This window comes from Scyliorhinus torazame, chromosome 5, assembly GCF_047496885.1.
Source record: "Scyliorhinus torazame isolate Kashiwa2021f chromosome 5, sScyTor2.1, whole genome shotgun sequence".
NCBI lineage: Eukaryota > Metazoa > Chordata > Chondrichthyes > Carcharhiniformes > Scyliorhinidae > Scyliorhinus > Scyliorhinus torazame.
In genome coordinates this window covers 100,422,974-100,438,557 of record NC_092711.1, presented here as the reverse complement: position 1 = coordinate 100,438,557, position 15,584 = coordinate 100,422,974, and the positions used below count along the sequence as shown (strand labels likewise).

General features: G+C 45.9%; 1 protein-coding gene across 1 annotated transcript; it reads right to left on the bottom strand.

Moving 5' to 3' along the window:
• Positions 1-1,656: 1,656 nt before the first annotated feature.
• On the bottom strand, positions 1,657-14,449 carry LOC140419189 (uncharacterized). The gene is made up of 3 exons (XM_072502966.1): positions 14,022-14,449; positions 13,269-13,384; positions 1,657-6,870 (listed from the first exon to the last, which is right to left on the bottom strand). Exon 3 carries the CDS (start codon positions 6,753-6,755, stop codon positions 5,718-5,720), a length of 1,038 nt encoding a protein of 345 aa, XP_072359067.1. The 5' UTR covers positions 6,756-6,870; positions 13,269-13,384; positions 14,022-14,449; the 3' UTR covers positions 1,657-5,717.
• Between the last annotated feature and the right edge of the window lie 1,135 nt (positions 14,450-15,584).

Sequence of the window (15,584 nt, the reverse complement as noted above, 5' to 3'; positions counted from 1 at the left end):
TCTTTTGTTCCTCTTTCAGCCCTTCAATCGCCTGTAATATCGGGGCCAACAACTCTTTCTTCATTTCCTTTTTTATCTCCTCCACGCAGCGTTTCAAGAACTCTTGTTGTTCAGGGCCCCATATGTAACTGCCACCTTCCGACGCCATCTTGGTTTCTGCTTGCCTTCCTTGCCGTTGTTCCAAAGGATCCGCTGCAATCCGGCCACTTTCCTCTCCTTTTTCCATCCGTGTCCAGGGGGAACACCCTTCTGGTTTACCGCACGGTGTTTTTAGCCGTTAAAATTGCCGTTGGGGCTCCTATCAAGAGCCCAAAAGTCCGTTCCACCGGGAGCTGCCGAAACGTGCGACTCAGCTGGTCATCGCCGCACCCGGAAGTCCCCAAATGGAGAATTTTAACAATGATGAAAGATTGGAGAGGCTGAGGTGGTTTTCTGTGGAACAGAGGACGCTGAGGAGAGATTAACTGAGGTGTTTAACATTATGAGGGGCCCGGATAGAATGGATAAGAAGGATCTATTTCATGAACAGATCAATAACCAAGGGGTTTAGATTTAAAGTAATTAGCAGAGGATTGGGAGTGGAAGGGGGATAATAGATCTCTGTGTCTAGTCAGAACCTTGGATATGCGTTATCCCTTCCCAGTTCCCAAATAACAGAGGTCAAGTCTGTGCTTTTTGGCAAAGTCCAGTTGAACTTCATTTGTCAGCTGTGCCACTGGAAAACTTGTTTTTGATACAAAATTTAGAAAGAACTAGCCCTGCAGCAAGCTAGTCAGATTAATTTTCTTTTATGAACATAGAAGTTGAGTTTTCATTCAAATCATAATACACCAGATAAAATAACTGGGCAATTGCGATTAGCAAAGCGAGCAGCAAAGGTTTCAGAAATATAGGTGGAATGAGCAAGAAGAGAAACAGAACAGAGCAACAGAAGCACTTTTCCATTCCGGCAAGTGACTCTTAAGAGAATTGTTATCTCAAAGTCTGGCCTTCTTTTTACTGCTGATTGGCTTGAACAAATTTATAATTTATCAATTCGACCAAAGTGTCTGTCCATCAATTTAAGAGATATCGGTATTTGAATATGTTGGTTTAATTTTCCCATTCCATCGCTTGCCAATTCTCCAAATTATCGACAATTGCATCTCAATATTAATCGAAAAAACACAGCCTTCAGGGCATTTTGACCTCAGACTGTCTATTACCTTGGAAACGGGACTGCTGTGCTGGAAAAGCAGCAGCATACAATGGGGTCTTTTAGCTAGTTGGCATCACTGACGTTGCTTGTCTCAAGCAATTTGCAAATGTTAAAATCTTGGTTTAATGAAAGAAAATTAAAGTGTATGATCTGGATTAACCCTTAATGGGTTTCCAGCTACTGTTGCACTCAAATAATGCTTAATATGATTAATGTGTTCTCATTTCACCCTTTTACCTTTATCATCTATAGCTGACTAGAAAAGCCAATTTCTATCAGTCCCCCCCTTTTGATTCTTCTAAAGATTAATAAGATTAATCAAAATAACACATAGAAATTAAGAAATGCGACAGGATAGAAGTAAGCACGGGGAGGAACTCATTCACAGTGTCGTGAATGGTTCACTTGTTTGAGAACAGCCTTCAACAGTGGAGCGGGCAAAGCTTTGTAAGCATTACAAGCATTCTGGAAGTATTTTATTCAAAAAAGTAATTATACAGTACAATAACAATTCAGTAATAATGGAAATTGATTGTAGTAATAATTGGGTAATAATGCTGTAATAAAAGTTCAATAGTAGGAGCCTTGTTCAATGTCTTGGGTTGGTTGTGCAGTTGGACCACTATGAACCACTTTGATTGATGGGGCATTATGGGTAGCCAGACATTGGCCAATGCATCTGATCAGCAAGACCACTATGTAAATGACAAGCCCAAAAATGAAAAATAAGAGAAATCCCTGAATGATGGAAATTCCTGTGCCACCCACCCATCCAGAGAGCCATCCCCAAAGAGTGGTGTCAGAGGGTTGGTAAAGTTTCCTAACTTCTTCTTGAATATGTGCTGACAAGCTTTTGATTTCTTCTGAATTACTGGGATGTAGGTGCAACACTGCACCAATCAAGGCACAGGTGCCACCTTTTTCGGCTAGCAAATAGTCAAGTGCCACCCGATTCTGTAAAGCCACAGTGCGAATGGCTAGCATCTCGGCTGAAATGCTACTTCGGGTTCGGGCAGTGTCATTGGCTATTTTCTTAATGCTGCGGCCAATTTAATGTATTCTCTGGTCAATACAATGACGCCACAGGCAGGGATGAGAGCAGAAGATAATTTCTCAGCCCCTGTGATCTCGCGTTTAGACCTCATGATGATAGTGGTAGGTTGATATTTCTCAAACTGTGGGATGAGGTCCATGTTTTGAGTCTGCGTTTATTGCATTGGATGGGGAAAGGGAAAGGGAATGACAGATGAAGGGGACAATGAATCCTAAATAGCACACTCCTCTCCAGCTCACTGGGAGCTAAGTGCCATTATAGGTAGAATATTGGGCAACCACTTGTGGGGACCAACGTTCTGTCAAATTTGTCCCATCGGTGTGATTAGGTAGCCCTTTAAATTCGATGGGATTCCCTTCATGTCCATAGACCTTTCTTGTGTCATGAGTGCACTGTGTACTGGCACTCACATCCAAATAATATTCACATTTACTGTGTCCCACATTCCAAGCTCGATGATTATAGCCGATTAAACATATGGTCCCAGTTGGGAAGGTTACTTGGGGCGGATTCAGTTTCCGATCACAGACATGTTGATACCATCCCTTGAAAGTGTTTAATGGGCGGCCTGCAGATCGCCATCTCTGAACCTCATCGTTTATCATTTTCTTTGGTTCTGGTATCTCCACATTGGGGAAGGGAAGAGTCGGGATTTTGGAAATGTCAATCCATGATTTCTTTCCTTGGAGTTTCACGGCTGACTGGTTTGTGAGTAATATCTGGTAGGGGCTTTCCCACTTGGCTCCTAACGGTTCGCGCTGAATTTGTTTTCTGTAAACGGATTCGCCGGGCACCAAGTTGTGGCCCCCCTCAGGAGGCTCGCCCCACGCCGCCAACACCTGACAGCATTTGTTAAGTTTTGACAATAACTAAGTAAAGCATCAACTCATCAGATGGCAGTCTGCCTTTCTTAAGTCAATAGTTCCTGGCAGGGACATGGGTCTGCCAGTGATTACCTCAAATGGGCTTAGGCCTGTGGTTCTGTTTGCACAAAACTAGTGGCAAGGCTTGAATCCAATTCATGCCTTCTTGGTTGTATCTGGACAACCGTTCTTTTAAAGTCAGGTTCATGCGTTCCACTTGTCCTGATGTTTCTGGATGATAAGGGCAGTGTAGATTCCAATCGATGTTCAGTAACCTGCACACCTCCTGGCAAACAGCACCTGTATAGTGGGTTCCATTGTCTGAATCAATGCTAGCTGGTACTCCCCATCTGGGAATATAGCCTTTGCATAGGACTTTGGCTGTATGGGTGGCTGTAGCCCTCCTGGCTGGAGCAGCCTCGACCCATCGAGAGAACATATCCACTATTACAAGGATGTCAGTGTATCTTTGACATGTAGGAAGGGTGATGTAATCGACCTGTATGTTCTGGAATGGTCCTGCAGGGGCAGCTTTTAGCTGAGGCATTGATGTTATAGGTCGTAGGTTGTTCTTTTGACATGTTACACAGTGGTTTGATACCAATTGTGCATGTTTTTTGAATTTTTCCCACACCAACTTTTCTGGAATCGAGCCATCATCTGTTGAGGGGCTAAATGTCCCCATGAACTGATCTGTTGGGCCAGAAATGGCATCAGTGCCTGTGGTGCAACTGGTTTATCAGTCTGAACTTGTCTCCAAATATCATCATACAACTGGATGCCTGAGTCTAATCATGACCATTTCTCTTCTTGTGTAGTCATGTTGCATTTCACGTAGATCTTGTAATAAATCAGTCACTCCCAATTTGTAGATGTGTCTTGGTTCTGCTGAAAAATCCCACTGGGAGGCAGCTTCCTTTGCTACTCGGTCTGCAAGGGCGTTTCCTTGTGCTTCTGTAGTGTTGTCTTGAATACGGACCTTACACTTTAGAATGGATACTTCTTTTGGCAAAGCTATGGCTTCTAGGAGGTCATCATTTCAGTGGTGGGCGTCCAGAACTCACTGTCTGATAGGGTCATAGAAGCAGAAATCCTGATCACTTTAAAATAGATGTCTTGGATATCCAATTGAAGGACTGGGACATACAGGACAATCGACTGAGATCTGCAAAATGGGATGAAGCGGAATAGCTCCACTTCAGCCAGCATACATACAGTGGGCCAAATGGCCTCTCTCTTGACCAGAACTTGGAGGTTTTTACTCTGATAGTTGGAGTTTGTTTCTGATGATAATAGCGTCTCAGGGACTGGAGTTCAACATTCTAGATATTGGTAAAATAAATCAGCTGTTTTAAACATGTTGCAGATTTTTGTCTTTCCCGTCTGAGTGTTTAACATCACCTGGCTGAAGCTCAGAAAGGACAATCTCACCTCATAGAATCAGAGAATGTACAGCGCAGAAGGAGGCCATTCGGCCCATCGAGTCTGTACCAGCCCTGGGAAAGAGCATCCTACTTAAGCCCACACCTCCACCCTATCCCTGTAACCCAGTAGCCCCACCTAACCTTTTGGACACAAAGGGCAATTTAGCATGGCCAATCCATCTTACCTGCACATCTTTGGACTGTGGGAGGAAACCGGAGCACCCGGAGGAAACCTGCGCAGACACGGGGAGAACTTGCAGACTCCGCACAGACAGTGACTCAAGCCGGGAATCGAACCCGAGTCCCTGGTGCTGTGAATCGACAGTGCTACCCAATGTGCTACCTTGCCGCCCTTGCATCCAAGCTCCTGGATTGTCTGTCTTTCTCTCCGGGTACAATTCTGTTTGTCTCTTGTATTCACCGCTGTGACAGGGCAGAGAACTGATTGAAGTGATTCAAACATGGAAGTTCTGGGAAAGATGGGCAAGGATTTCGGAGATGACAACATGTTCAAAGAGTTTGCAGAGGAGAGGGAGGCTGAAGATGGGGCAGTAATTTGTAAGGATGGCAGGGTCAAGGGTTTGTTTTATTGAGGAGGGGTTGATGATGGCAGATTTGAAGGACAGAGGGATAGTACCTGAAGAGTGAGAAATGTTGACAATATCCATGGACACAGGGTAGTTGGTTGATCAGTAGCTCAGTGGGAATCGGGTCGATGGAGCAGGAGCTGGACCTCATGGACAAGATGAGCTCTGAGAGGGCATGAGGGGAGATGAGAGAGAAACTAGAGAAAGATGTGGGTTCAGGGCTCGGGAAAGGATGAAATTTAGAGGCACTTTGGTCCGGTGGGCTCGTGGAAGGGAGGGAAGCAGCAGAGGCAGCTGATCGGATTTACTCAATCTCAGTCACAAAGAAGCTCCACAAGCTCCTCAGACTTCTTGTTGGAGATGAGGATGGAAGAGACGGGGGAGAGTGAGAGTACTTCAAAAGGAACTAACCTGTGTCAGAGATATTAAAAAGTTTCAACACTGCGCATTTAACATAAATCTGATTTATTTGACTTTTAGCCAGAATATTAGCCCCTGTAAATGGGCTGGAGTTTGTTATCAGCAGAAAGAGACCCAAATGAACATGGTTCAGTCCTGAATGTGAGGATCAGCAAAATCCAATCACTGTAGTTACTTGTGGCCTCGCTGGTGTGTCAGCAGGTGGGATGACTGAGTGAATCTCTTCCCACACTCTGAGCAGGTGAACGGTCTCTCCCCAGTGTGAATTCGCTGGTGACTCAGCAGGGCTGATGACTGAGTGAATCCCTTCCCACACTCGGTGCAGGTGAATGGCCTCTCCCCAGTGTGAACCCGCTGATGTACAGTGAGGTCAGATGATCGCCTGAACCCAGTCCCGCAGTGAGAGCACCTAAACGGTTTCTCGTCTGTGTGAACACGTTGATGCTGCATCAGTTCGGCAGAACTTTTATAGCGCTTCCCGCAGTCTGGACATTGAAACGGTCTCTCATCAGTGTGAACTCGCTGGTGGTTCTGCAGAGCGGATGGCTGAGTGAATCCCTTCCCACACTTGGCGCAGGCAAATGGCCTCTTCCCAGTGTGAATTCGCTGGTGTGTCTGCAGGGTGGATAACTGAGTGAATCCCTTCCCACATTTGGAGCAGGTGAATGGTCTCTCCCCACTGTGAACTCGCTGGTGACTCAGCAGGGCCGATGACTGAGTGAATCCCTTCCCACACTCGGCGCAGACGAATGGCTTCTCCCCAGTGTGAACTCGCTGATGTACAGTGAGGTGAGATGATCGTCTGAACCCAGTCCCGCAGTGAGAGCACCTGAACGGTCTGTCGTCAGTGTGAACACGTTGATGGCACATCAGATCCCCAGATCTTTTATAGCACTTCCCGCAGACTGGACATTGAAATGGTTTCTCCACAGTGTGAACTCGCTCGTGTGTGGACAGACTGGATGACTCAGTGAATCCCTTCCCACACTTGGAGCAGGTGAATGGTCTCTCCCCAGTGTGACTGCGTCGATGAGTTTCCAGCTGGGATGGGTAACTGAATCCTTTCCCACAGTCCGCACATTCCCACGGTTTCTCCTCAGTGTGACTACATTTGTGGCTTGTGAGGCCTGATGATCGACTGAATCCTCGTCCACACACACAACACGTGTACGGGTTCTCCCCACTGTGAACGATGCTTTTTCCTTCCATGTTCAAAGTACAATGATATTCAGTTTGTGATAAATTGAGGACTCTGTCAGATCCTGATGTGATTCTTGGTTTCAGTTTCCAGACCTTGAGACTCCCCTTCAAACACCCCGTGAAACTGATTTAAAACAGAAAATAAGTAGTGAGAGAGAATCCACAAAAACACAAAGGCAGGTTGTGAAATTGAGGTGAATGAATCTGGTCATTTGTGGGGCCGGCACTGGGAAAAAGTGACCATGAAAACGGCTGGATTGTTATAAGAACATACAAAATAGGAGCAGGAGTAGGCCACCTGGCCCCTCGAGCCTGCTCTGCCATTCAATAAGTTCATGGCTGATCTTTTGTGGACTCAGCTCTACTTTCCAGCCCGAACACCTTAACCCTTAATCCCTGTATTCTTCAAAAAACTATCTTTATCTTAAAAACATTTAATGAAAGAGCCTCAACTGCTTCACTTGGCAAGGAATTCTATAGATTCACAACCCTTTGGGTGAAGAAGTTCCTCCTAAACTCAGTCCTAAATCTACTATCCCTTATTTTGAGGCTAGACGCCCGAGTTCTGCTTTCACCCGCCAATGGAAACAACCTGCCCACATCTATCCTATCTATTCCCTTCATAATTTTATATGTTTCTATAAAATCCCCCCTCATCCTTCTAAATTCCAACGAGTACAGTCCCAGTCTACTCAACCTCTCCTCGTAATCCAATCCCTTCAGCTCTGGGATTAACCTAGTGAATCTCCTCTGCACACCCTCCAGTGCCAGTGCGTCCTTTCTCAGATAAGGAGACCAAAACTGAACACAATATTCCAGGTGTAGCCTCACTAACACCTTATCCAATTGCAGCATAATCTCCCTAGTCTTAAACTCCATCGCTCTAGCAATGAAGGACAAACTTCCATTCGCCGCCTTAACCAACTTTTTGCGACTCATGCACTAGCACACCCAGGTCTCTCTGCACAGCAGCATGTTTTAATATTTTATCATTTAAATAATAATCCCTTTTGCTGTTATTCCTACCAAAATGGATAACCTCACATTTGTCAACATTGTATTCCATCTGCCAGATCCTAGCCCATTCACTTAACCTATCCAAATCCCTCTGGAGACTTCCAGTATCCTCTGCACTTTTTGCTTTACCACTCATCTTAGTGTCATCTGCAAACTTGGCCACATTGCCCTTGGTCCCCAAGTCCAAATCATCTATGTAAATTGTGAACAATTGTGGGCCCAACACTGATCCCTGAGGGACACCACTAACTACTGATTGGCAACCAGAGAAACACCCATTAATCCCCACTCTTTGCTTTCTATTCATTAACCAATCCTCTATCCATGCTACTACTTTACCCATAATGCCATGCATCTTTATCTTATGCAGCAACCTTTTGTGTGGCACCTTGTCAAAGACTTTCTGGAAATCCAGATATACCACATCCATTACTGCACTGGTAATGTCCTCAAAAAATTCCACTAAATTAGTTAGGCACGACCTGCCCTTTATAAACCCATGCTGTGTCTGCCCAATGGGACAATTTCCATCCAAATGCCTCGCTATTTCTTCCTTGATGGTAGATTCCATCTTCCCTGCTACCGAAATTAGCTCACTGGCCTATAATTACCCGCTTTCTGCCTACCTCCTTTTTTAAACAGTGGTGTCACGTTTGCTAATTTCCAATCTGCCAGGTCCACCCCAGAGTCTAGTGAATTTTGGTAACTTATCACTAGTGTATTTGCAATTTCCCTAGCCATCTCTTTTAGCACTCTGGGCTGCATCCCATCAGGGCCGGGAGACTTGTCTACCTTTAGCCCCATTAGCTTGCCCATCACTACCTCCTTAGTGATAACAATCATCTCATGGTCCGAGCCTGTCATAGCCTCATTTCTATCAGTCACTGGCATGTTATTTGTGTCTTCCACTGTGAAGACTGACCCAAAAAACCTGTTCAGTTATTCAGCCATTTCCTCATCTCCCATTATTAAATCTCCCTTCTCATCCTCTAAAGGACCAGTATTTACATTAGCCACTCTTTTTTGTTTTATATATTTGCAGAAACTTTTACTATCTGTTTTTATATTCTGAGCAAATTTACTCTCATAATCTATCTTACTCTTCTTTATAGCTTTTTTAGTAGCTTTCTGTTGCCCCGTAAAGATTTCCCAGTCCTCTAGTCTTCCACTAATCTTTGCCACTTTGTATGCTTTTTCCTTCAATTTGATACTCTCCCTTATTTCCTTAGATATCCACGGTCAATTTTTCCTCCTTCTACCATCCTTGCTTTTTGTTGGTATATACCTTTGCTGGGCACTGTGAAAAATTGCTTGGAAGGTTCTCCACTATTCCTCAACTGTTTCACAATAAAGTCTTTGTTCCCAGTCTACCTTAGCTAGTTCTTCTCTCATCCCATTGTAATCTCCTTTGTTTGAGCACAAAACACTAGTGTTTGATTTTACCTTCTCACCCTCCATCTGTATTTTAAATTCCACCATATTGTGATCGCTCCTTCCGAGAGGATTCCTAACTATGAGATCATGAATCAATCCTGTCTCATTACACGGGACCAGATCTAGGACCGCTTGTTCCCTCGTAGGTTCCATTACATACTGTTCTAGGAAACTATCGTGGATACATTCTATAAACTCCTCCTCAAGGCTGCCTTGACCAACCTGGTTAAACCAATCGACATGTAGATTAAAATCCCCCATGATAACTGCTGTACCATTTCTACATGCATCAGCTATTTCTTTGTTTATTGCCTGCCCCACCCTAATGTTACTATTTGGTGGCCGAAAGACTACTCCTGTCAGTGACAATTTCGCCTTACTATTCCTGATTTCCACCCAAACGGATTTAACCTTATCCTCCATAGCACCGATGTCATCCCTTACTATTGCCCGGATGTCTTCCTTAAATAACAGAGCTACACCACCTCCTTTACCACCCACTCTGTCCGTCCGAATAGTTTGATACCCTCAGATATTTAACTACCAGTCATGACCATCCTTTAACCATGTTTCAGTAATGGCCACTAAATCATAGTCATTCACGATGATTTGCGCCATTAACTCATTTACCTTATTCCGAATACTACGAGCATTCAGGTAAAGTACACTTATGTCGCCTTTTATACCTGTTTTGAATCTTAAAACACCTCGATCAGTAACCTCTCCTAAGTTATATTTCCTCTTAACGTTTCTCCTAATTTTCCTTGTTGTTGAACCCATATCTTCATGCAACAACCTGCCGCGTCGCTTACCATTTATGTTTTTACTTCCCGTTTTATTCCTTTTAGTATTACTGGGCCTATTCACTGAGCTCCCCTCAGTCACTGTACCTTGTACTGTCGCCCTTTTGTTGTTTGACTGGCTTCTCTGCCTTACACTTTCCCCCTTATTGCCTTTTGTTTCTGTCCCTGTTCTACTACCTTCCGACTTCCTGCATCGGTTCCCACTCCCCTGCCATATTAGTTTAAACCCTCCCCAACAGCTCTAACAAACACCCCCCCGAGGAAATCGGTTCCAGTCCTGCCCAGGAGCGGACCGTTCGGTTTGTACTGGTCCCAGCTCCCCCAGAACCGGTACCAATACCCCAGGAATTTGAATTCCTCCCTCGTGCACCATCTCTCGAGCCACGCATTCATCCTGTCTATCCTGACATTCCTACTCTGACTAGCTCGTGGGACTGGTAGCAATCCTGAGATTACTACCTTTGAGGTCCTACTTTTTAGTTTAACTCCTAACTCCCTGAATTCAGCTTCTAGGACCCCGTTTTTTACCTATATCGTTGGTGCCGATGTGCACCATGACAGCTGGCTGTTCACCCTCCTCCCCCCCCCCCCCCCCCCCAGAATGTCCTGCAGCCGCTCCGAGACATCGTTGACCCTTGCACCAGGGAGGTAACATAGCATCCTGGAGTCTCGATTGCGTCCGCAGAACCGCCTGGTCCCCTTACGATTGAGTCCCCTATCACGATAGCCCTGCCATTCTTCTTCCTGCCCCGCTGCGCAGCAGAGCCAGTCACGGTGCCATGAACCTGGCTGCTGATGCCTTCCCCTGGTGAGCCATCTCCTCAACAGTATCCAAAGCGGTATATCTGTTTCGCAGGGAGATGACCACGGGGGACACCTGCACTGTCTTCCTACTCCTGCTGTCTTTTGGTCACCCATTTTCTATCTCCCTCAGTACCAACTCACTAAACGTGCTATCCACGACATCCTCAGCATCGCGGATGCTCCAAAATGCGTCCATCTGCTGCTCCAGAGCTGTCATGCGGTCTAACAGGAGCTCTTTGGGAGGAGAGAGAAAGAGGTGAAGAGGGATTTTATATATTGACAAGACATATTAAGAGAGTAGTTGGCAAAGTAACTTCGATCTTGAGCTTCATAAACAGTAATATTGATACCGCAACAGAAAAGCTATGCTTCTGGTGGCACGGTGGTTAGCACTGCTACCTCACAGCGCCAGAGACCCGGGTTCAATTCCGGCCTTGGTGACTGGGTGTGTGGAGTTTGCACTTTCTCCTTGCACCGTGTCTGCGTGGGTTCCAACCCGGTGCTCAGGTTTCCTCCAACAGTCCAAAGAAGAGCAAGTTAGGTGGATTGGCCTTGATAAATTGCCCCTTAGTGTCCAGGGATGTGCAGGTTGGGTGGGGCTATGGGGTTACAGGGACAGGGTAGGGATGTGGGCCTAGGCAGGGTGCCCTTTCAGAGAATCAGTGCCGACCTGATGGGCCGAATGGCCCCCTTCTGCACTGTAGGAATTCTATGGTTCTAATTCTATTCTATGAATCTTTATAAAGCTCTGGTCACCGCTCTTCAGGAAGGATCTGAAGGTTCTTGGAGAAGGTGCAGAGGAGATTTCCCAGAATGGTTCCAGCCGAGAAGGTTGAGGGGAGATTTGATTCAGGTACACAAGATTATGCCAGATTTCCATCGGGTGGACAAAGAAACTCTTGTTTCCACTCACTGGTCGTACAAGCAGTCGGGACACAGATTTAAAGTTTTGGGTAAAACCTGGATTGAACTATATAAGATCCTGAGGGGTCTTGACAGGGTGGATGTGGAGAGGATGTTTCCTCTTGTGGGAGAATCTGGAACAAGGGGGTCAAGGTTGCAAAATAAGGGGGCACCCATTTCAGATGGGGATAACAATTTTTTTTCTCTTGAGGGATGGAAGACAGGGGTGGCACAGTGGTTAGCTCTGCTGCCTCACAGCACCAGGGACACAGGTTCACGTCCGACCCTGGGTGACTCTGTGGAGTTTGCACTTTCTCCCCGTGTCTGTGTGGGTTTCCTCGGGGTGCTCCAGTTTCCTCACACAGTTCAAAGATTTGCAGGTTAGGTGCTAAATTGCCCCTTCATCTCCAAGGATGTGCACGTTGGGTGGGATATGTGGATGGGGCAGGGTGGGATGGGTGGGGTGTTTTTTCAGAGGGTTAGTGCTGACTTGGGCTCCTTCTGCATTGTAGGGATTCTGTGACTTAGAACTTGTGTCCTTAAAATGCAGTGGAAGTCAAGCTCTTGAATATATTTAAGGCAGAGATGGATAGCTTCTTGATAAGCAAAGGGGTGAAAGATTTTCGGGGTCGGCAGGAATGTGGAGTTGAGGTTTAAATTATTGAATGATGGAGCAGGCTCAAGGGGCCGACTCCTAGTTTCTGTGTTAGGAGCAGGCTCAAGGGGCGACTCCTACTCTGTATACAAGGAGCAGGTTCGAGAGACCGACTCCTGATGTGTATGTAAGGAGCAGGGTCGAGGGGCCAAGTGGCCTGCTTCTACTTTGTATGGAAGCATGCAGGTACAGCAGGCGGTAAAGAAGGCAAATGGTTTGTTGGCCTTCATAGCAAGAGGGTTTGAGTCGAAGAGCAGGGATGTCTTGCTGCAATTATACAGGGCCTTGGTGAGACCACACCTTGGTGTCCTTATCTGAGGAAAAATGATCGACTGTCACAAGTAGGCTTACATTAACACTGCAATAAAGTTCCTGTGAAAAGCCCCTAGTCGCCACACTCCAGCTTCTGTTCAGGTACACTGAGCGAGAATTCAGAACGTCCAATTCACCTCGCAAGCACATGTTTCGGGACTTGTGGGAGGAAACCGGAGCACCTGGAGGAAACCCACGCAGACACAGGAAGAATGTACAGACTCCGCCCATTCAGTGACCCAAGCCGGGAAACAAACCCGGGTCTCTGGCGCTGTGAAACAATGGTGCTAACCACTGTGCTATCGTGCCGATTAGAGAGCTGGCATGGACTCAATGGACCTAATGCTTTTCTCTTTATGATTTGTTTGTGTAATCTAGTTTTGTAATTTAACCCCAGTGGGTGTTCAGATATCACTCAGGCAAATCTGTGCTACACTCCCTCCGAGGCCATTCTGTCCTTCCTCAGGTTTGTTGCCCAGAACTGAACACAGTTCTCCAGGTTTGGCCTAACCAGGGTTTGTGAATCTCGGGGCTTTTCCAGTCACACTGAGACCTGAAATCTTCCCTCACAGACAGAACAGACAAACCCTTTACCTTCCACACCCAGATGCTGCTGATATTCAGTTTCTGATGAACCAAGTGACTCTGTCAGATCGCGATGTGACGTTTGGTTTGCGTTTCCAGTCTGTTAAACCTCCACTTCCAGTATCCTGTAAATTTACAGAAACCTCACTGTCAGTTTAGGATAGAAATTCAAAACAGTCTCTCCTCACCAAGTTTGATTAAATGTATTCCTGGAGCTTTGATCACATGACCTGCCCTCATCCTCCAGCCATTAATCGGTCAACACATCCATCCTTGTGACACACTGCCTTCCTCGGCCAATTGGGAAGCAAAAGGACTCATTACCTTAAAGGACAGTGTTTGACTGTCAGCCAAACAACCTTTATCCCATTTTCAATATTTGTATATCCGCTTAAGAGAAATGTTAAAAGAAAAATACATTAAAATCTTCTTTACTGTCCTAATGATTTCCCAGACACGAATCTCACCAAGACAGAAGGTTAAATTTGAATTCATTTAAAGTCTTCTGAAGACCCTGAAACCATTATCGATTGTTGCAAAGACCCACCTAGTTCACTGATGTCCTTCAGTGAAGGAAATCTTCTATCCTTACCTGGTCTGGCCTACATGTGACTCCAGATATACAGTCAGCTTGTTGACTCTTAAAATGCTCTCTGAGATGCCCTCAGTTCAAGGGCAATTAGGGATGGGCATTGAATGCTGGCCCAGCCAGCGACACCCACATCCCGTGAATGAACAGAAAAGAAAATCTGCCATCCTTACCTGGCCTGGCCAACACGATTCCAAACCACAGCAATGTGGTTGATTCTTTAAATGCCCTCCGAGATGGCCGAGCAAACCGCTCGGTTCCAGGAAAATTAGGAATGGGCAATAAATGTTGACTCCCACAAATGAATAAAATAAAATGCTGGAGACTCCAGTCACTCAATCCGGGAGAGTTGGCATCCGGTCCAGGCTCGCAGCGCATGCGCCCTGCGGCACCTTGTCCTCTGTAAAGATGGCGGCCGGTAACCCGGGCCTGTCACCGCTCAGCTCTCACTCTGTTTGGTGCTGTTTAAGACGGGACCGTTAACATTTTACTCGGGAGTTGAAGCCTCCACGGGGTATTTATGAAGCCTCCCGGCTCACTCCGCAGCTTCTATTGCTCCCTGGCCACCCACCGGCTCCAATCCTGAAAGTTGCTCGATTGTTTCTTCCCCGCTCCTCGCACCGTCAGCGACAACCTGAACTGCGCATGCGCCGATCACAGCCCGAACTGCGCATGCTCCAGTCACAGCCGGACTCTGCACATGGGCGAGGAGCTTCTGTCATGTGGATAGAGCACATTCTCAGCTGCAACGCATGTTGGGTTATAAACCCGCCATTAAAATGGATATTTTTTGAAGGAAATTATGCTTTGCGAACTGATTACGATTAGTAACATTGGGCCAAGGGAACAAATGCATTGAATCAATTAATACAGCACCTAAATAGTATGGGCCCTCCCCCACAGTTAAACTGCCCCTCGCCAATAACAATGAGCTGAAATTGGATCAAATAGTTTGAGCTTTTAAAGTTGGAGTGTTAACCAGTGGGAAAACTGAGGAAATCCCTTTGCACATAGAACATACAGTGTAGAAGGAGACCATTCGGCCCATCGAGTCTGCACCGACCCACTTAATCCCTCACTTCCACCCTATCCCCATAGCCCAATAACCCCTCCTACCCTTTTTGGACATAAAGGGCAATTTAGTACGGCCAATCCACCTAACCTGCACTTCTTTGGACTGTGGGATGAAACTGGAGCACCTGGAGGAAACCCACATAGACACAGGGAGAAAGTGCAGACTCCTCACATCCCAGGGGAATCGAACCTGGGACCCTGGCGCTGTGAAGCCACAGTGCTAGCTACTTGTGCTACCGTGCTGCCCAGAAAGTGTGTGAGTGATCTCCCTCTGAACTGCTCCTGAACTGCACATTAGATCAATTAATGACTAACTCATATTCATTCTTATCCAATGGAAACATCTTCCACTTGTCTCTCATATCAAACCTTTTCATAATCTTACAGGATCAGGTCATCCTTCATTCCCTTTTCCAGAGAAAAGGTTTACACCCTGTCCAACCTTTGTTGCTGGGTAAAACCTGCCAGTTCAGGCATAATTTAAATATATTTGCCTGCATCTTCTCCAGTCCTTCTAGATCCATTTTATGACTTTACTTAATCTGAGCAGCAAACTCACAATTGCCCCCAAATGCCTGTGTGTTGCAGTATTTTAATCATTTTCCATTAGCTAAATATAAGATGGGACAGAAGAAGCAGATCCAATGAGTCTGTAACGCTGT

What these genes read in the sequence shown, in the direction of transcription:
- LOC140419189 (XM_072502966.1), bottom strand. Translation starts at nt 6,755, where the DNA reads ATGGAAGGAAAAAGCATCGTTCACAGTGGGGAGAACCCGTACACGTGT.